General features: G+C 46.5%; 1 protein-coding gene across 2 annotated transcripts in view; it reads left to right on the top strand.

The window, feature by feature from the left end:
• Positions 1-23,254, top strand: part of LOC126484396 (uncharacterized) — a 128,140-nt gene that overhangs the window by 15,592 nt on the left and 89,294 nt on the right. For both annotated transcript variants that reach the window (XM_050107894.1, XM_050107895.1), the window contains exon 2: positions 15,525-15,747. In XM_050107894.1, the coding sequence (XP_049963851.1) occupies positions 15,525-15,747 (223 nt within the window). The remainder of the gene's footprint in view (positions 1-15,524; positions 15,748-23,254) is intronic.

Below are 23,254 nucleotides of genomic sequence, written 5' to 3'. Positions count from 1 at the left end.
TAACGCCTTTCTTGAAGTGTCCGCCACTGGAGCTTGTTCAGCATCTCCGTAACGCTCTCGCGCTGACTAAATGTCCCCATGACGAATCGCGCTGCTTTTCGCTGGATCATGTCTATCTCTTCTATTAATCCAACCTGGTAAGGGTCCCATACTGATGAGCAATACTCAAGAATCGGACGAACAAGCGTTTTGTAAGCTACTTCTTTCGTCGATGAGTCACATTTTCTTAGAATTCTTCCTATGAATCTCAACCTGGCGCCTGCTTTTCCCACTATTTGTTTTATGTGATCATTCCACTTCAGATCGCTCCGGATAGTAACTCCTAAGTATTTTACGGTCGTTACCGCTTCCAATGATTTGCCACCTATGGCATAATCGTACTGGAATGGATTTCTGCCCCTATGTATGCGCATTATATTACATTTATCTACGTTTAGGGAAAGCTGCCAGCTGTCGCACCATGCATTAATCCTCTGCAGGTCCTCCTGGAGTACGTACGAGTCTTCTGATGTTGCTACTTTCTTGTAGACAACCGTGTCATCTGCAAATAGCCTCACGGAGCTACCGATGTTGTCAACTAAGTCATTTATGTATATTGTAAACAATAAAGGTCCTATCACGCTTCCCTGCGGTACTCCCGAAATTACCTCTACATCTGCAGATTTTGAACCGTTAAGAATGACATGTTGTGTTCTTTCTTCTAGGAAATCCTGAATCCAATCACAAACCTGGTCCGATATTCCGTAAGCTCGTATTTTTTTCACTAAACGTAAGTGCGGAACCGTATCAAATGCCTTCCTGAAGTCCAGGAATACGGCATCAATCTGCTCGCCAGTGTCTACGGCACTGTGAATTTCTTGGGCAAATAGGGCGAGCTGAGTTTCACATGATCTCTGTTTGCGGAATCCATGTTGGTTATGATGAAGGAGATTTGTATTATCTAAGAACGTCATAATACGAGAACACAAAACATGTTCCATTATTCTACAACAGATTGACGTAAGCGAAATAGGCCTATAATTATTCGCATCTGATTTATGACCCTTCTTGAAAATGGGAACGACCTGCGCTTTCTTCCAGTCGCTAGGTACTTTACGTTCTTCCAGCGATCTACGATAAATTGCTGATAGAAAGGGGGCAAGTTCTTTAGCATAATCACTGTAGAATCTTAAGGGTATCTCGTCTGGTCCGGATGCTTTTCCGCTACTAAGTGATACCAGTTGTTTTTCAATTCCGATATCGTTTATTTCAATATTTTCCATTTTGGCGTCCGTGCGACGGCTGAAGTCAGGGACCGTGTTACGATTTTCCGCAGTGAAACAGTTTCGGAACACTGAATTCAGTATTTCTGCCTTTCTTCGGTCGTCCTCTGTTTCGGTGCCATCGTGGTCAACGAGTGACTGGCGTATTGTGACGAGCCAGTTGCTCGGCCACCATTGACCATACGTTTTCCGTTGGTGAGAGATCTGGAGAATGTGCTGGCTAGGGCAGCAGTCGAACATTTTCTGTATCCAGAAAGGCCCGTACAAGACCTGCAACATGCGGTCGTGGATTATCCTGCTGAAATGTGGGATTTCGCAGGGATCGAATGAAGGGTAGAGCCACGGGTCGTAACACATCTGAAATGTAACGTCCACTGTTCAAAGTGCCGTCAATGCGAACAAGAGGTGACCGAGACGGGTAACCAATGGCACCCCATACCATCACGCCGGCTGAGACGCCCGTATGGCGATGACGATTACACGCTTTCAATGTGCGTTCACCGCGATGTTGCCAAACACGGATGCGACCATCATGATGCTGTAAACAGAACCTGGATTTATCCGAAAAAATGACGTTCTGCCATTCGTGCACCCAGGTTCGTCGTCGAGTGCACCATCGCCGGCGCTCCTGTCTGTGATGCAGCGTCAAGGGTAACCGTAGCCATGGTCTCCGAGCTGATAGTCCATGCTGCTGCAAACGTCTTCGAACTGTTCGTGCAGATGGTTGTTATCTTGCAAACGTCCCCATCTGTTGAGTCAGGGATCGAGACGTGGCTGCACGATCCGTTAGACAGCCATGCGGATAAGATGCCTGTCATCTCGACTGCTAGTGATACGAGGCCGTTGGGATCCAGCACGGCATTCGGTATTACCCTTCTGAACCAACCAATTCCATATTCTGCTAACAGTCATTGGATCTCGACCAACGCGAGCAGCAATGTCGCGATACGATAAACCGCAATCGCGATAGGCTACAGTCTGACCTTTATCAAAGTTGGAAACGTGATGGTACTTATTTCTCCTCCTCACACGAGGCATCACAACAACGTTTCCCCAGGCAACGCCGGTCAACTGCTATTTGTGTGTGAGAAATCAGTTGGAAACTTTCCTCATGTCAGCACTGCGTAGGTGTCGCCACCGGCGCCAACCTTGTGTGAATGCTCTGAAAAGCTAATCATTTGTATATGACAGCATCTTCTCGCTGTCGGTTAAATTTCGCGTCTGTAGCACGCCACCTTCGTGGTGTAGCAATTTTAATGTCTAGTAGTGTATGAGCTAATATAAAAATAAAGAATATATAAATTATCTATATCACTCTGCCCCAAGGTCGTCAGGGATGACTTCCACCAGCTCCAGCATCTCTGACCCTACGTTGTGACGTTCACATAGTTGCAGTTCCCGCTCCATATCCTCCACCCACTCTGGCATCTCCATGTCGGGGTCAGCATGGAGTCAGAGGTCCAGCTTCCCACATCACCTACAGCAACATATCACATTGTTTTAAAAAGAGATTCACACAAAAATTACAGCACTACAAAAAACTGAAACCTTCATATGCACTTACATGACTGTGGTGACAGTTGAATTGACGCTGGAGGCTGCTCCAACTATTCTACGGGTTTTGTACAATCCTACCCCCAGACTCATTGGCATGCTGTTGCCATATTTCACTCTCCTGCTGCCGATCGAGATCGGCCAGCATTTCAGGAATAAATGCTATAGCAACAACACAAAGAGTTATTGTATATTATTAGCACATGTCAAAGCACTCAGTACTACGAAATTAGAACGTACACAGCTGCTAATATATGTGGAAATTCTTTTATCGAGAATATCTACCTAGATGACTGCTGTGATGGTTGAACTGCTGCTGGAGAATCCTCCAAGTAGTCTGGTAACTGTGCAGCACCATCCCCAGACTCATTGGCTTACTACCTTTTTGCCTTAAGTTTACAACTGAGTCCAGCCATCATCTGATGTATATATGCTGCAGCAGCAACAAAAACAATAAGAATTGTTGTGTGCTACTAACAAACATGTTCAGTACTACAAAATTTGAATTTACTGACTAAAACACATTTAAGTACATAAAAAACTTCGTAGTATGTCAATTCCTCCAAGAACTCAGACTATCCTAGCCATTTACCGATGGCACTGGTACTGCTGGTATTTGCTGCTGCCGAGCACTTCCTCGTGGATCAACAAGACTGAGCATAAACCAACAAATATGACTTCAGACAAGTGCAGAATGAGGATGATGATGCAGGCATTGGGGTTTATATTTATTAAAGTGCTGTCCACTACTTTCATGGGAACCAATGGGAATGCGGTATCCTGGGGAAAACTCTGGTTTTCAGGCTCTTATGTGTCTGGGATGGGGTGGTCTGCAGACAGGTTATTAACAAGGGAAGAGCGTTCTTCTGCCTTTATAGTCATTCTGGGAAATATGCTTAATGGTTTGAACATGGGAAGACAGGATGAATATCCTAGTATTTCCTCAGTGACATTTAAGCGCTCCGGTGCTCCGAGAAGAATAGGATGCTGGTCAAGTTGAGCAATCTCTTGAAGCAGACTCATTCTACAGGAAGGTTTTCTAGGGGACACAGCTCACTAATATACCCTACCCCTTCATCCTACATTTTTATAAGGAGGAGATGCATCGCAGCGTGAATAACTTCGGCAAGCTCCCCCGCCAAAGACGGCATTTCCTGAGTCCTCTTGCGTTTCTGAAGAGATGTTGTGCCCAGCAGGTTCTGCCGAATTTTGCTAAGGTCACGCGTCACATCGATTCTGCAGCAGCCAAGAGAATTAAGAAGCGGGTCAGCCTTGCTTTGATATGCGATAAAGTGCACTTTACCCGCCGGAACATTGAGTACAACTTTCACGAACCATTTAGACTATATTCGCAACTGGCTGATCATTATAATTTCTGGACCTGGGATTGGACTCACGGTGTTACCCTGGTGGCAGCCGATTCCGCCCTTAGTAAGGCTACCGGTGGAGGCCCCATCCAAGACAGTCATCAATCTGACTGACATGGGGCTGACTGACAATGCAGTTTCAGTTTTGGAGAAGGGTCTTAGCTTTGCTACCAACCCTAAGTTCACACCAAGCATGGACGTCGTCAGCGCAGTTGAACAAATTGTGGCGCTACTACTGCTTCAAGCAACTGAAAATGTACGGTATGAAACCTGTCATGCTCCGACGAGAACTAAGCCTATAAAAATGAACATTAGCACAGAGAGGGAGGCTATTCGTGACCTCAGAGAGTGCCCTGAGATTTTTGTTTTACCTGCTAACAAAGGCAACGCTAGTGTTGTTCTTTCCCACAGGGATTACACTGAAAAGGTGCAGAGCCTGCTAGACGACGAGACCCAAAGGGAGGCCAACGCTGGTCCCCTCGAAGAGGTGGAGAGCAAAACTAGGTCTCTTCTCAAGGACACGGATTTATCAGAGGGGTCACCATGAATTTTTTATCTCAAGGACCTGCACCACCACGACTTTATGGACTCCGTAAAGTTCACAAAGATTGTGTGCCGTTGCGTCCCATGGAAACATTAGGGCACCTACAAATTTGCCGGCAAAGTACCTGAAGAAAGAACCAAGCCTTTTGTGGATAAATGCACTCATCGTATCTTTGATTCTGTGGATTTTGTGAAGTGCAGTTTTGACGTCGCTTCGTTATCCACCAGGATACTTCTACGAGAGTCACCAGAGCTTATTGGTCAGAAATTTGACGAGAAGACCACCGACCATTTCAGGCATGTCCTGACCTCCACCTATTTTCTGTTTGATGGAGAATACTACGAACAAGCCGGAGGAGTCGCAATTGGCGGCTCGCTCTCACCTGTGATCGCGAATCTATATACGCTGAATTTCGAGGAGGAAGCCCTGTCGTCATCCAAATGGAAACCAATGTGTTTTTTTTACGTAATATGGAAGACACGTTCATCATCTGGCCCCATGGAACGGACTCTTTCCTTCAGTTCCTTACACATTTGAAGTCCACACATCCCAACATCAAATTCACTATGGATGATGATGATGATGATGATGTTTGGTTTGTGGGGCACTCAACTGCGCGGTTATCAGCACCCGTACAAATTCCCAACCTTTGCTCAGTCGAATCTCGCCACGTTCATGAATGATGATGAAATGATGACGACAACACAAACACCCAGTCATCTCGAGGCAGGTGACAATCCCTGACCCCCCCGGGAATCGAACCCGGGACCCCGTGCTAGGGAAGCGAGGACGCGAGTGCGAGACCATGGGCTGCGGACAAATTCACTATGTAGACCGAAACAGAAGGAACAATACCATTAGTAGACGTCATGGTCATGTGAAGAGCTGACTGTATCCTGGGCCACGGAAGAAAACCCACACTGACCTGTATTTTCATGCAGACAGCTGCCGGCACCCTTCACAAGGAGTGACTACTGGGAACCCTAGTACGCAGTGCGTGCACCATTTCAGATGCAGAGGAGTCTGCCTCACTAGGCATATACTAGATCCCCTGTCAATGTGGGAAGACATATATTGGACAGACAGTGCGCGCCGTCGAAGGTCCTTGCCGAGAACGCCATAGGCACGTTCGACTGATGTGTCCCAACAAGTCGGTCATCGCAGAGCACTGTTTGTCCAAGAATCACGTGATGGAATTCGAACGTACCAGGATATTGGTACCAACTTCCAAATACTCGGACAGCTTCGTCTATGAGACCACAGAAATTAGCACCAGGGACGATCTCATCAACGGAGATTGCGGCTGTAATCTTAGCAGGGCTTGGGAACCATCAATGCGTTTAATTAAGGAGACCCTCAGCAAACAAAACTATTGGCGATCAGGGTGGAGACAAAACTAATTTTTCTTTTTTGGTCATCAGTCTACTGACTGGTTTGAAGCGGCCCGCCACGAATTCCTTTCCTGTGCTAACCTCTTCATCTCAGAGCAGCACTTGCAACCTACGTCCTCAATTATTTGCTTGACGTATTCCAATCTCTGTCTTCCTCTACAGTTTTTCCCCTCTACAGCTCCCTCTAGTACCATGGAAGTCATTCCCTTATGTCTTAGCATCCAGTCCCTTCTCCTTATCAGTGTTTTCCACATATTCCTTTCCTCTCCGATTCTGCGTAGAACCTCCTCATTCCTTACCTTATCAGTCCACCTAATTTCCAACATTCGTCTACAGTACCACGTCTCAAATGCTTCGATTCTCTTCTGTTCCGGTTTTCCCACAGTCCATGTTTCATTTCCATACAATGCTGTACTCCAGACGTACATCCTCAGAAATTTCTTCCTCAAATTAAGGCCGGTATTTGGTATTAGTAGACTTCTCTTGGCCAGAAATGCCTTTTTTGCCATAGCGAGTCTGCTTTTGATGTCCTCCTTGCTCCGTCCGTCATTGGTTATTTTACTGCCTAGGTAGCAGAATTCCTTAACTTCATTGACTTCGTGACCATCAATCCTGATGTTAAGTTTCTCGCTGTTCTCATTTCTATTACTTCTCATTACCTTCGTCTTTCTCCGATTTACTCTCAAACCATACTGTGTACTCATTAGACTGTTCATTCCGTTCAGCAGATCATTTAATTCTTCTTCACTTTCACTCAGGATAGAAATGTCATCAGCGAATCGTATCACTGATATCCTTTCACCTTGTATTTTAATTCCACTCCTGAACCTTTCTTTTATTTCCATCATTGCTTCCTCGATGTACAGATTGAAGAGTAGTTGCGAAAGGCTACAGCCTTGTCTTACACCCTTCTTAATACGAGCACATCGTTCTTGATCGTCCACTCTTATTATTCCCTCTTGGTTGTTGTACATATTGTATATGACCCGTCTCTCCCTATAGCTTACCCCTACTTTTTTCAGAATCTCGAACAGCTTGCACCATTTTATATTGTCGAACGCTTTTTCCAGGTCGACAAATCCTATGAAAGTGTCTTGATTTTTCTTTAGCCTCGCTTCCATTATTAGCCGTAACGTCAGAATTTCCTCTCTCGTCCCTTTACTTTTCCTAAAGCCAAACTGATCGTCACCTGGCGCATTCTCAATTTTCTTTTCCATTATTCTGTATATTATTCTTGTAAGCAGCTTCGATGCATGAGCTGATTGTGCGATAATTCTCGCACTTGTCAGCTCTCGCCGTCTTCGGAATTGTGTGGATGATGCTTTTCCGAAAGTCAGATGGTATGTCGCCAGACTCATATATTCTACACACCAACGTGAATAGTCGTTTTTTTACCACTTCCCCCAATGATTTTAGAAATTCTGACCGTAAGTCCTCCAAAGCTCTTTTAAATTCCGATTCTAATACTGGATCCCCTATCTCTTCTAAATCGACTCCTGTTTCTTCTTCTATCACATCAGACAAATCTTCACCCTCATAGAGGCTTTCAATGTATTCTTCTCACCTATCTGCTCTCTCCTCTGCATTTAACAGTGGGATTCCCGTTGCACTCTTAATGTTACCACCGTTGCTTTTAATGTCACCAAAGGTTGTTTTGACTTTCCTGTATGCTGAGTCTGTCCTTCCGACAATCATATCTTTTTCGATGTCTTCACATTTTTCCTGCAGCCATTTCGTCTTAGCTTCCCTGCACTTCCTATTTATTTCATTCCTCAGCGACTTGTATTTCTGTATTCCTGATTTTCCCGGAACATGTTTGTACTTCCTCCTTTCATCAATCAACTGAAGTATTTCTTCTGTTACCTATGGCTTCTTCGCAGCTACCTTCTTTGTACCTATGTTTTCCTTCCCAACTTCTGTGATGGCCCTTTTTAGAGTTGTCCATTCCTCTTCAACTGTAATGCCTACTGCGCTATTCGTTATTGCTGTATCTATAGCGTTAGAGAACTTCAAACGTATCTCGTCATTCCTTAGTACTTCCGTATCCCACTTCTTTGCGTATTGATTCTTCCTGACTAATGCCTTGAACTTCAGCCTACTCTTCATCACTACTATATTGTGATCTGAGTCTATATCTGCTCCTGGGTACGCCTTACAATCCAGTATCTGATTTCGGAATCTCTGTCTGACCATGATGTAATCTAATTGAAATCTTCCCGTATCTCCCGGCCTTTTCCTAGTATACCTCCTCCTCTTTTGATTCTTGAACAGGGTATTCGCTATTACTAGCTGAAACTTGTTACAGAACTTCTTTCTCCTCTTTCATTCCTTGTCCCAAGCTCATATTCTCCTGTACCCTTTTCTTCTACTCCTTCCCCTACAACTACATTCCAGTCGCCCATGACTATCAGATTTTCGTCCCCCTTTACATACTGCATTACCCTTTCAATATCCTCATACACTTTCTCTATCTGTTCATCTTCAGCTTGCGACGTCGGCATGTATACCTGAACTATCCTTGTAGGTGTTGGTCTGCTGTCGATTCTGATTAGAACAACCCGGTCACTGAACTGTTCACAGTAACATACCCTCTGCCCTACCTTCCTATTCATAACGAATCCTGCACCTGTTATACCATTTTCTGCTGCTGTTGATATTACCCGATACTCATCTGACCAGAAATCCTTGTCTTCCTTCCACTTCACTGACCCCTACTATATCTAGATTGAGCCTTTGCATTTCCCTTTTCAGATTTTCTAGTTACGCTACCACGTTCAAGCTTCTGACATTCCTCGCCCCGACCTTTCGTTGATTATTCAATCTTTTTCTCATGGTAACCTCCTCCTTGGCTGTCCCGTCCCGGAGATCCGAATGGGGGACTATTCCGGAATCTTTTGCCAATGGAGAGATCATCATGATACTTCTTCAATTACAGGCCACATGTCCTGTGGATACACGTTACGTGGCTTTAATGCAGTGGTTTCCATTGCCTTCTGCATCCTCATTTCGTTGATCATTGCTGATTCTTCCGCCTTTTGGGGCAATTTCCCACCCCTTGGACAAGAGAGTGCCCTGAACCTCTATCCGCTCCTCCGCCCTCTTTGACAAGGCCGTTGGCAGAACGAGGCTGACTTCTTATGCCGGAAGTCTTCGGCCGCCAAACTTATAACGACACTATAACAGACTCCTTCGCTAGAGTCTCCGCCACCAACAACGCGTGGCTGCGGGCGCGGACCATGAAGGGAGCAGCCTGCATAGGTATGGGATATTAATCGACCGCCACAGGAACTCAGTTCGTCAGCGCACCTGACGATTCCGACATGTCTGACCGGCTAAATGTTGTGTCCCTTAGACACTATGAACTGGCAGTACGCTCGCGGGCTGTTAGATCAACAAATACGATATGAGAAACTGAAGAATCAGGTATTTTTGAGATATTCCGGAAAGACCGACTTCGTGAACAACAGAAAAACACATCTCAAAAAGTTTCGCTTTGCAGGTGCAAAGACAGGAAGTGCGTCATACCTTGTTGTTGTTTCAGGCGGCCAGCGGCATTTAAGAGTGGATGTGCCCTTCCAGGAAGCACTTCGCCTGTTGTTGGTCCTGTTATCTAAGCGCTCTGTCCTTCCAAGAAGAATGGGACGCTGGGTAAACTGACAAATGTTTATGAATCACTCTCAAAGAACCTGCTTATGTAAAGACTGCCACTGCAAGGCCGCTGGCAGACGGAATTTTTTCACATGTAATGATTTGGAGGTGGTCTCTGTGTGAAGACACATTTGTACAAACCAGAGACTTCCTTGGAATTTGTTCTGTGAAATGCGCTTGATGGCCTTTGTGACAAGGCAGAAAGCACTTCGTTCGTAACGTTTTAGATGCATCGTTTCTCTCCAGTTTAGTCAGTCAGTGTACTGATGATCCACTGATGTTCCAGAGCTGCCAGTCATAAGAAGCCGCCGCTAGCAAAAAGTTCCCTGGGATATTGCGAGCCCCGCAAACAGAGGTGGCCGCGTATTTCTTCAAGAGCCTCTTCCGCCTGCATGTCTGCGTGAGGCTTTAGTCATTAGCGAACAGGCTACTGGGTGGGGCACACTTGCAGTCCAGGTACCGTGGTAGTTCAAGGTGTCGCTTGAGGCGCTGCACTGAGTCACTTGCAGTCTCCTGGATCGGGTACATGGCAGTAGGCCTCTGGACGCTGTGCTGAATGTACGTGCTGTGGCATGCCAGCCGCAAACCATGTGTGCTCCCACATGTGTTAGATGTGTGCATGAATACATTTTTATGTCCCTCTCTTGGAAGGTGCTGCCAGATATCTTTTTGTGGTATACACACTCTGTCTGCGGTACGTACTGTGTGTTGTTATGTTCTGCAGGTGAGGTTTAGGAGAGTTGGCTTAATGTATTTCACGATATTTGCAATATGTTTGGATCTGTAGCTGTACAACATCTACATCTACATCTACATCTACATCTACATGATTACTCTGCAATTCACATTTAAGTGCTTGGCAGAGGGTTCATCGAACCACAATCATACTATCTCTCTACCATTCCACTCCCGAACAGCGCGCGGGAAAAACGAACACCTAAACCTTTCTGTTCGAGCTCTGATTTCTCTTATTTTATTTTGATAATCATTCCTGCCTATGTAGGTTGGGCTCAACAAAATATTTTCGCATTTGGAAGAGAAAGTTGGTGACTGAAATTTCGTAAATAGATCTCGTAGCGACGAAAATCGTCTTTGCTTTAATGACTTCCATCCCAACTCGCATATCATATCTGCCACTCTCTCTCCCCTATTACGTGATAATACAAAACGAGCTGCCCTTTTTGCACCCTTTCGATGTCCTCCGTCAATTCCACCTGGTAAGGATCCCACACCGCGCAGCAATATTCAAACAGAGGACGAACGAGTGTAGTGTAAGCTGTCTCGTTAGTGGACTTGTTGCATCTTCTAAGTGTCCAGCCAATGAAACGCAACCTTTGGCTCACCTTCCCCACAATATTATCTATGTGGTCTTTCCAAGTGAAACTGTTCGTAATTTTTACACCCAGGTACTTAGTTGAATTGACAGCCTCGAGAATTGTACTATTTATCGAGTAATCGAATTACAACGGATTTCTTTTGGAACTCATATGGATCACCTCACACTTTTCGTTATTTAGCGTCAACTGCCACCTGACACACCATACAGCAATCTTCTCTAAATCGCTTTGCAACTGATACTGGTCTTCGGATGACCTTACTAGACGGTAAATTACAGCATCATCTGCGAACAACCTAAGAGAACTGCTCAGATTGTCACCCAGGTCATTTATATAGATCAGGAACAGCAGAGGTCCCAGGACGCTTCCCTGGGGAACACCTGATATCACGTCAGTTTTACTCGATGATTTGCCGTCTATTACTATGAACTGCGACCTTCCTGACAGGAAATCACGAATCCAGTCGCACAACTGAGACGATACCCCACAGGCCCGTAGCTTGATTAGAAGTCGCTTGTGAGGAACGGTGTCAAAAGCTTTCCGGAAGTCTAGAAATATGGAATCAACTTGAGATCCCCTGTCGATAACGGCCATTACTTCGTGCCAATGAAGAGCTAGCTGCGTTGCACAAGAACGATGTTTTCTGAAACCATGCTGATTACGTATCAATATCCCTTCGAGGTCATTCGTAATGTTTGAATACAGTATACAAGTGGATGTTTACGATTTTTATGAGCAGTAGGTGGAGTTAAGGTGAGGTTTTTAGCTACGTTGGGGTATCGCTTCATGGTCTTTGCCACATCTTTTTCATCTGCAGCTGTCCATATAGATGTGTACGATTTTTCTAACTGATATAGATTGACGATCTGTAGCAGTGTAATTAGGGCATGTAGTTGTTATTTGACGCAAGGGGATAATACTTGCTCCTTCCCAAGCTTTTCCTGCCAGTTTCTGGCGGCATTGTGAATGCAAGAAAATTCTTTCAACAAGGTATCAGCTGCACATACCAACAAATGATGAATTAAAGAGATCCTTCCACACCAACTGCTCAGCATAGACTTAGATTTTCTCGCCAATTCCCAAGTGGGGGAGGGGAGAGGGAAAACGAGGGGAGGGTGGTGGGAGGGAGGGGTAGGGGCGAGAAGAGAGGGGATACCATGACATCATCTGCGACATCATCAATCTGTTCTTGCCATACCTATCGACGCCATCTTGAATAAATTTGGCAACAATGCTGACTGTGTTCTCTCACTCTTTGGCCCACTTCTGACAGATTCTCCTGTGAATATACAAGAAGAGGGAATTCGTATGAAATTATTTAATAGGTTACAGAACATGCCAAGTGAGTCAATCGATCCATAAATATGATCTGCCCAAAGTCTCTGTACTGGTTACGAGCGTGAAGTTTTTCTATTTAAAAGTTAGCTGTGTTTACGTATATAATATATGTATATAGATATGTGAATCACTATGAAATTCTCAATATTGTATTAGAATATGCACACCATCATGGCATCCTGATTTTTCGCTTTAATAATGATACCTGCCTGCAGTCAGAAGTCCATCTTTATCAGTTTACAGCATGGCAGTGCCACCTACCGTAAGATACATGATCATAAGGAACAGAGTTCAGATGGTTGCTCATTAGATAAACTCACGACCAAGATAATCTCAGAGCACTCTGCCAGTAAGCAATGAGCAGATGTAGAGGGCATGTTATCTGCTATCGCACTTAATGATTTGATGGGCATTTTTCCACTTTTATGACTGATGTAAAGCAAGACTTTATGGGTGATTTCAAATGGACAAGCAGTCTGGTATCAATCAGCAGTAAATAAATTTCTTCTTCTACAACTTAAGATGGTTTTAATCTTTATGCCGGCTGGAGTGGCCGAGAGGTTCTAGGCGCTTCAGTCTGGAACCGCGCGACCGCTACGGTCGCAGGTTCGAATCCTGCCTCGGGCATGGATGTGTGTGATGTCCTTAGGTTAGTTAGGTTTAAGTAGTTCTAAGTTATAGGGGACTGATGACATTAGAAGTTAAGTCCCATAGTGCTCAGAGCCATTTGAACCATATAATCGTTATCATCATCACTAAGAAGTTGCGGATCCATTCCAAAGTCAGCATGCTGGAGATACAGAAATTCCAAATTGCTATCCTTAGCTGTAAATGGGCTCTCACCATAAAATCCACAGCCTGGAGGATTCCTAATACAACTTTGCTTCTTTCAAATGGTTAAGTAGCTGACAGTTCGTATTCCAAGTGGCGTTTCAATGTCACCACCACACTCACACACGCACACACACACACACACACACACACACACACACACACACAGCATGTCAGGCTGCTGACTTTAAGTGATGCTTAGCCCACAGGGATGTAAACACAGCCACGGAAACATTGGACTGTGAACTACACACAATTTTGCTCACGAGCATGAGTATGCTGCACACGACCATATGTCACCACTAGGGGCTGCTCTCTGACCCTTGTGGGTAGGTATCCTTCTGTCGCCCAGTAGCAGGCTAGAGATATTTGCTGCAAGTGGCTACTACCGATATAAGTGAGCAGCCCCAGTATGGAATACACATGGCTCACTAATTACAGTATGCACCATATGTTCAAATGGTTCTGAGCATTATGGGACTTAACTTCTGAGGTCATCAGTCCCCTAGAACTCAGAACTACTTAAACCTAACTAGCCTAAGGACATCACACACATCCACGCCCGAGGCAGGATTCGAACCTGCGACGGCAGCGGTCGCGCGGTTCCAGACTGTAGCGCCTAGAACCGCTCGGCCACTCCAGCCGGCACACCATATGTGAATGGAGGGCAAGAATCTCTAGTATGTAGTGCAGTGGGAGACACTATGAATCCTGCAGGGCTGTCCATAAATCCGCAAGAGTACGTGGAGTCTCTTCTGAACAGCACATTGCAATGCATCCCAGATACGTTCAATAACATTCATGTATGGGGAGTTTGGATGCCAGCGGAAGTGTTTAAACTCAGAAGAGTGTTCCTAGAGCCACTCTGTAGCAATTCTGGACGTGTGGGGTGTCACATTGTCCTGCTGGAATTACACAAGTACGTCGAAATGCACAACGGACATGAACGGATGCAGGTGATCAGACAGGACGCTTACGTGTCACCTGTCAGAGTCGTATCTACACGTATCAGGGATCCCATATCACTCCAGCTGCACATGCCCCACACCATTGCAGAGCGTCCACCAGCTTGAACAGACCCCTGCTGACATACAGGGTACGTGGACTCATAAGGTCGCCTCCATACACGTACACGACCATCCGCTCGATGCAACTTGAAACGAGACTCTTCCAAACCGGGCCGGCCAGTGTGGCCGAGCGGTTCTAGGCGCTTCAGTCTGGAACCGCGTGCCCGCTACGGTCGCAGGTTCGAATCCTGCCTCGGGCGTGGATGTGTGTGATGTCCTTAGGTTAGGTGTAAGTAGTTCTAAGTTCTAGGGGACTGATGACCTCAGATGTTAAGTCCCATAGTGCTCAGAACCATTTTCTTCCAAACCGGGAACATGTTTCCAGTCGTCAACAGTCCAATGTTGCTATTGACGGGCCCAGGCGAGGCCTGAAGGTTTGTGTCGTGCAGTCATCAAGGATACACAAGTAGGCCTAAGGCTCTCAAAGCCCATATCGATGATGTCTCGTCGAATGGTTCGCTTGCTGCCACTTGTTGGCGGCCAGCATGGAAATCTGCAGCAATTTGCGGAAGGTTTGCAGTTCTGCCACGTTGAAACATTCTCTTCAGTGGTCGTTGGTCCCGTTCTTGCAGGATCTTTTACCGGTCACAGCGATGTCGGAGATACAATTCTGATTTCAACAGCGGCCTTTAATAACACTATCCCAATAGCTGGACGTGCAAGCCAGAATCTCCGTGTTGTTGTATTCCATAGGATGACCGGTTCCCAAGGCGATGTTCTGCAATTGCATCCTATGGAATTGCAGCTATTGGGATAGTGTTATTAAGGAAGCTGTTGAAATCAGACTATCAAGCAACCTTATTAACAGAGATGGTGGATTTTGTTTAAATGCTGCTTGGAATCCGGCTCTGTCACTCATCAAAAAACAGAGAGACAGAATTAGTGCTACCTCACCTGTTGATTAATAGTAACTATCGATATTTCTGATGTTGGTTATCTTTGTTTGTGTTGACACTTGTTCTGTGTGTGGTGTCTTCCTTGTTTCTCCTTTGTGAACCGAGGTATTAAATTTGCTTGCACATTTCTGCTTCCTTGCATTTGTGCCTTGAGAATGGCAGGGTGTGCTCCTGTCGAAATATCGGCGGTGTTCGACGACGTCACCCGGCAGCAAACCCGTAAGTTATTTGAACATTCAATTCTCCGGGAAAAGCTAAGGTCTCAAGTTGTACGAATACTGTTTCGCAGGAGCTTACTCGCTGTTGGAGACGTGCGAGAACCTCGACGCGCTGTTGGCCGTGGTGCCTGCGGTCGCAAGCCTGGTGCAGCCGCCCACAGACGTGGGGCAGTGCGCCGGTGCCCCGGCTGTGATCCGGGGGCTCACGGGACCCACGCCCAGGGACAAGGCGTTCACCACGGAACACCGCTGCCTCGTCGCTGCCGACTGCATCGACTCCTGTTACGCGCAGGGGTACGTAGATCGTTGGGTGTCACGACCACTAATCGAACATCTTATACTCTTCTCCTCCTCCAAATTTGTTCTGCGTGCCATCACCCTAAAACAAGGCCTGTGGAGCAGATGACATTCCGTCAAAACAACTGATGTCCTTGGGACGGTCAGCTACGACGAAACACTTCCATCTGGTGGACAACATGTAAGAGACAGGCGAAATACCGTCAGAGTTCGAGACGAAGTAATACGCTACTGGCCACTAAAATTGCTACACCAAGAAGAAATGCAGATGATAAACGGGTATTCATTGGACACATATATTATACTAGTACTGTCATGTGGTTACATTTTCACGCAGTTTGGGTGCATAGATCCTGAGAAATCAGTACCCAGAACAACCACCTCTGGCCTTGATACGCCTGGTCATTGAGTCAAACAGAGCCTGGATAGCTTTCCATGCAGCTTCAACACGATACCACAGTTCATCGAGAGTAGTGACTGGCGCATTGTGACGAGCCAGTTCCTCGGCCACCATTGACCAGACGTTTTCAATTGATGAGAGATCTGAAGAATGTGCTGGCCAGGGCAGCAGTCGAACATTTTCTCTATCCAGAAAAACCCGTACGGTACCTGCAACATGCGGTCGTGCATTATTCTGCTGAAATGTAGTGTTTCGCAGGGATCGAATGAAGCGTAGCACATCTGAAATGTTCAAAGTGTCGTCAATGCGAACAAGAGGTGACCGAGACGTGTAACCAATGGCTTCCCATACCATCACGCTGGGCGATTCGCCAGTATGGCGATGACGAATACACGCTTACAATGTGCGTTCACCGCGATGTCGCCAAACACGGATGCGACCATCATGATGCAGTAAACAGAACCTGGATTCATCAGAAAAAATGACGTTTTGCCATTCGTGCACCCAGGTTCGTCGTTGAGTACGCCATCGCATTCGCTCCTGCCTGTGATGCAGCGGCAAGGGTAACCGCAGCCATGGTGTCCGAGTTGATAGTCCAGGCTGCTGCAAACGTCGTCGAACTGTTCGTGCAGATGGTTGTTGTCTTGCAAACGTCCCCATCTGTTGAGTCAGGGATCGAGACGTGGCTGCACGATCCGTTACACAGCCATTCGGATAAGATGCCTGTCATCTCGACTGCTAGTGATACGAGGCCGTTGGTATCCAGCACGGCGTTCCGTATTACTCTCCTGAACCCACCGATTCTATATTCTGCTAACAGTCATTGGATCTCGGCCAACGCGAGCAGCAATGTCGCGATACGATAAACCGCAATCGCGATAGGCTACAATCCGACTTTTATCAAAGTCGAAAATGTGATGGTACGCATGTCCCCTCCTTACACGAGGCATCATAACAACGTTTCACCCAGGCAACGCCGGTCAACTGTTGTTTGTGTACGAGAAATCGGTTGAAAACTTTCCTCATGTCAGCACGTTTTAGGTGTCGCCACCGGCGCCAACTTTGTGTGAATGCTTTGAAAAGCTAAGACATTTGCATATCACAGCATCTTCTTCCTGTCGATTAAATTTCGCGTCTGTAGCACGTCATCTTCGTGGTGTAGCAATTTTAATGGTCAGTAGTGTAATTCCAATTCCAAAGAAGGGAAGTGCAGTTAGGTATCGGTATTACCGAAACTATCACTTTGATGAGTCATGGTTGCAATATGTAGGTTGTATCGAAAACAATTATACGATTTAAGATGATCATAACTATTACGTTATCTGAGATATGTGCGTGAACAACGAACTGATGGAAGGAGCAGACTCTGGAGTTTTACATGGTTCCCGCTAGGTAGCAGCAGTTGCTCCCACTTCAGTTCTAGTAAAAATGGTGTCGGGGCAGCAGAAAGCGTTTCGTGTTCTACGTTTTGCGCTGTACGGGTCAGTAATAACTGTTCAGCGTGACTTTCGTACTAGGGTAAATATTTCCACATGTTTACTTTGATCAACTTGACAACATATTTGTTTTATCCTGCGTGCATATTTTTCGTTTGTTTTTATTGATACAGTCTTCTTATGATGTTGGTCGCTAAGACCGAAACAAGTAGAAAATAAAAAAAATTGTATGGCTGACGGCCATATATTCTTGATGAATATATGCGCAGACATTCTTATATTTCCTCAGAAACAGGTCATCTTACGAAAATGTCTGCGTCCTTACGAAAACGGTTCCCTTAAGGTTTCCCAGTAAACATACTCCCAAAAGTATCCTCACAAGGAAATCACATGCATCACTACCATTCACCATATTTTGACAGGTAGTCCCACTGTAGCGCTCATTGCAGTATGAATTCCCCTTGGAATGGTTGGTTTTCCGGTACTGCTGCTCACGTAAAACAATTTCTTGGTGCCTAGTTGCACTACTTCTTGGAAATTACACCTTACTGTATTTGTGCATGGTTTATATGGTTTGCCTTCGACAACAGATTCTCCTCGTGACAGATCAACATTAACAGTAGCTTAACTTAGCTAGAATATCTTCCCAGTAAGTTGCACAGCGCATTATCGAATATTCTGCATCAGAATCACGCTGTAATTAAAGTCTAAAACAGGGATCATGCTGTAGCCCTCGCTTACATGAGACACCACATCTACATTTTGTCTAAAATTGGTTGCTTCCAACTGAAAATTTACCATTATTGAAACAATTGGCCATATATCCCCTACCACAGGCATATTATAACGTGTTGGATACCATTGCCTTTTACCCACTTAATCTCTCAAGGTCAACAGAAACATAGTTGCCACCTACGACACCCATTTTAGCACTTTCCACCTCTGCATATCCCACAATATTGCTGCTGGTTCATATCACCCATATTGTTGTTCTCATAAAATTGCTAATAGTTCATTGCACCTCTATTATTCCGTGGTTGACAGCACCGTCTCTGCACATGCCCCATAATCCCACAATTAAAGCACTTTATGTTCGCTGCAAACGAGTTTCGTCGATATGTTATTTCTGTTGCAACATCAGTCTCCTCAGTTTCCATTGCTAGCCTAGCTGCTGCATGCACAGCCCTAGGTGCCCGATAGTGCACCCTTCTAGACACAGACCCATCAGAAGAGCCCTGTGCTCGACTTCCTGTAACAATACATGTTTGTCTCACTCTTCTGCATTAGTCCATATGTGTGCACATTAAGTTTTGAATCCTGTCTACAAAATCCTTAATGGTATAATTAATTACACTTGACTGTTCACATAAAAGCTTCACACTCGTCTGCTTATTATATCTGTGCACTGAACCATGTCTGAGCTCCTCAAATGTTTTCAGCTTGTCCAGTACCATGCCCCGCCAGGGGGTCCACAACTCTTTTGTGGATACGTGCATGGTGACCCCGAGCTGGTGCAGCTCTCTTTCTTTTCTGGTCTTTCCACATCCCTCCCTCTCCCCGATCCTTTCCCCACACTCCCCCCACCCCTTCCCTTCCCCTTCACACTCTTTTTGGGAGTATGTTTTGTGTGTAAGCCCGGAAGCGGGCGCTTCTGAGTGTAAGACGTAGTTTCTCTTCTTTGCTCTCTATGCTGGAAAGTCTCTGTCCTCCCTTTGTCCTTCTCGTTCCTTTGCCTTTTCCCTTCACCCTCTTCACCGCTGCCACGTTTCATACCTCCCTTCTTTCCCATTACTTGTTCCTCCCTTACTCTTTCTTTCCTCCCTGTGGGTGTCTCAGGGCTATCCCCCGCATTCCAACACGTAGCTGGTGACAGGGTAACGCGTAATTCCCCGCCCTGGGAAGACAGGTAGGACATGTACGTACCCTTAGAAAAGGCCAGGGAGGAGTGGTTACCCGAGCTGGTACCTTCCGAACGCGCCGATTGGTTCCTCTGTCAGTTTCTCGGGAGGTGTGGACAATCACCTAAGGAGGTACTGCCCTCAGAGAGGGCCCCCCATGAGGAAGGTGCGCCATCGGAGATGCCGGTAATCATTGGGGATACTTTCGCAATGGTTTCCTCTACAACTTCTGCCCGCAAGAGAAAGCTAGATGAGTTTCAGTCATGGACAATTCTTCCATCAGTGTCAAAGTTTCTAGTTGTTTCTCGGTCTGACGAAGGTCAAGACTGCTCCTCAGTCAACCCTTTCATTATTCAGAAAGGTGTCGACACAAGTGCAGGTCCTGTAAAGGCTTGTTCCCGATTACGAAATGTCACCTTGTTGTTAGAAACAGTCAGTGCCCTACAGGCACTAAAATTGCTGCGAACTACACTGCTACACACCTTCACTGTCCGGGTGGAGGCAGACCGTACTTTAAATTCATCATGCGGGGTGGTTTATACATACTCACTCGACGGATTATCCAACGAGGACATTCAAAATTACATGTGTGAGACCAGGGCGTAACGACTGTACATCGAGTCATGAAAATGGTTGACAAGGACTTGTTACCGCCCCTTCCTCTCTTCTTGATATTTGATAGAGTTCAACTTCCATCGAACATTAAAGCAGGATATGAGATAATTTCAGTTCGCCCTTATATCCCCAACCCTACGCGTTGCTATCGGTGTCAGTGGTTTAATCATACTAGCCAGTTGTGTTCCAATCTGGCCAAATGCGTTCCATGTGGCAGGGATACCCATGAGGGTGATTGTCCAGTTCCATCCCCTCATTGCATCAACTGTATGGGTGGCCACACTGCTTCCTCTGGAGATTGATCTGTTTTCAAAGATGAACAAATTATTCAGGAAATCCGAGTGAAGGAAAAGGTGTCTATACTTGCTGCTCGTAAGTTATTCACCAGTAGAAAGCCCACTGTGCTCCCAGCAGGTAAATATACCACTGTCCTTGCATATCCTCAGCCTACTAAGGAGGTAGCCATGCAGACTGGCGATCTCACCTTTAGCGCCACGGTCGTCAGATCGGCCAGCCCAAAGATCGCCCTTTCAACCTCCCCACTATCACCTGCTCACTCTAAGACTCACCCTTCATTGGCTCCTGGTAAATCACAGGCCCCAAAATCGGACGCCCGGACTTCCAAAAAAGAGTCTACTCGCGAAGATTTTTTACGCACCCTGACCTCACAGCCATCAATTCCTCCCTCTTCTCAACGCCCTGTTTCCAAGGAGGCTCATAAGAAACATAGTTGTGCGGTCTTAGGCTTTTCTGGCGAATTAACTGTTTGTACTGTTCTCGGGTCTCCAGCCGGGTGCAGTCGTTTTCAAACCACGATATTTCGACAGCGTTCCTTGCCGTCATCTTCAGGCGATACCTGCAGACTGAGCATCTCCACTGAATCTCCTCCCCTTTATACTCTGATCGCTCCCCACTCCTTCCCCCGCGCCATGCCGCACGCAGCACTGTGTGGAGTGGTGGTGGGGAGGGGTGGGCTGCCGGCTGCTGGATGCAAACTGTGGACCATTAGATATCCTGTGGCCTTCGTCTGACGTGGAAGTCGCTTTGAGTCGGCGCTGTGCTTTTAGTTGGCTGAGTGCTGGGTCCCAGGCTTTGCTGAGCTTGAACCCGGCGTCTCTGTTGATCAGCCCATCAGCTACACGTATTTCAACCGCCTCCTTCAGAACACAGTCCCAAAAAGACGAGGCCTGCCGAAAACGGACGTTTTACGGCAAACGGAAGATTTACGGCAGACCTCGTCTTTTTGGGACTGTGTTCTGAAGAAGACGATTGAAATACGTGTAGCTGATGGGCTGATCAACAGAGACGCCGGGTTCAACCTCAGCAAAGCCTGTGACCCAGCACTCAGCCAACTAAAAGCACAACGCCAACTCAAAGCGACTTCCGCGCCTGACGAATGCCACAGGACATCTGATGGTCCACAGTTCGCATCCAGCAGCCAGCAGCCCACCCCTTCGCTCCAGCACTCCACGCAGCGCCCAATGTGGCATGATGCGGGGTTATGGGTGGGGAGCGATCACAGTATAAAGTGGAGGAGATTCAGCAGAGACGCTCATTCTGCTGGTATCACCTGAAGATGGCGGCCAGGAACACTGTCAAAATATCGTGGTTTGAAAACGACTGCACCCAGCTGAAGACCCGTGAACAGTACAAACAGAAACAAAGTTCCTCTCCTTCTCCGCCACAGCGTGTCTCCCTTCAGGGCCACCCAGCCGTAGCCGCCCTCGGCCGTCTTCCATGTCGCCGAAACGCACTGCTGGCAGCCGCTCAACCAGCCGATTACTGGTGGCAGGAGCTGCCCCCAAACAACCAATCCTCCTACGATCATACTCCCCGGTCGTCTTCTATCTTCAGGAAACAAACCTACATACCCATGATCGCTTTGTCTTCCCTCATTTCCAATCGGTCCAGTTTGATCTCCCCTCTGCTGATGGCACTCCGGCACACGTGGGACTTAAAATTCTTCTCCATGATACTGTCCATTATCACCCAATCTCCTGAAACAGTTCCTTACAAACCTTCGCTGTACGTCTTTCCCTTTCTGGTTACACCCTCTCTCTTTGTACCATACACGTTCCGTTGTCCACACCAATGGCAAGAGCCAATCTCCTTCATCTCCTTGGTCAGCTCCCGCCCCCCTATTTGCTGGTTGGGGACTTCAACGCCTACCACCTGCTTTGGGGATCTCCACGTCCTTGTCCGCGAGGCTCCCTATTGATTGACCTCTTCCACCAAGCGGATCATGTTTGCCTCAACACTGGGGAACCTACATTTTTGCCTGCCTCCACATCAACCTATTCTCATTTGGACCTTTCGGTCGGTACTTTTCGGCGAGCTCGGCGCTTTGTATGATTAAAAAATGGCTCTGAGCACTATGGGACTCAACATCTGTGGTCATAAGTCCCCTAGAACTTAGAACTACTTAAACCTAACTAACCTAAGGACATCACACACATCCATGCCCGAGGCAGGATTCGAACCTGCGACCGTAGCGGTCGCGCGGTTCCGGACTGAGCGCCTAGAACCGCTAGACCACCGCGGCCGGCTTTTGTATGATTCGCTCTTGCTGATACACACTCGAGTAACCATTTTCCATATGTCCTTCAATTACAGCCACAACTGCTATCTATGCGCCCAAGACGCTGGAAGTTTTCCCATGCCGATTGCACACTTTTTTCCTCTCTAGCAACATTTGATGACAGTCAATTTCCTAGCATCGACGATCAGGTTAATCATGTTATGGAAGTTATTCTTACAGCCGCGGAAAGTTCAATACCTCGTACCTCACTTTTTCCCCCCCACCCCTCCCCCCATAGTTCCTTGGTGGAACGAGGCGTGCCGTGACGCAATATGCGAGCGGAGATGTGCTTTTCGCGTTTTCCACCACCATCCTACGTTGGCCACCTGTATCCGCTATAAGCGCGATGCCGTCGCATCATCTGCGATAGCAAGAAGGCAAGCTGGGACTTCTTTACCAGTTCCTTTAACACCTTCACTCCCTCATCTGTAGTTTGGGGCCGCATTCGACGGTTATCCGGCACTTCTAGTTTCTCCCCGACCTCTGTGCTAACTGTCGCGTATGATATCTTAGTGGACCTAGTTTCAATTTCTAAGTCATTGGGTCAACACTTTGCTGAGATTTCGAGCTCTTCAAA

Source organism: Schistocerca serialis, chromosome 6, assembly GCF_023864345.2.
Source record: "Schistocerca serialis cubense isolate TAMUIC-IGC-003099 chromosome 6, iqSchSeri2.2, whole genome shotgun sequence".
NCBI classification, from domain to species: domain Eukaryota; kingdom Metazoa; phylum Arthropoda; class Insecta; order Orthoptera; family Acrididae; genus Schistocerca; species Schistocerca serialis.
The sequence above is the reverse complement of the archived record's forward strand: the minus strand, read 5'-3'. Positions and strand labels throughout refer to the sequence as shown.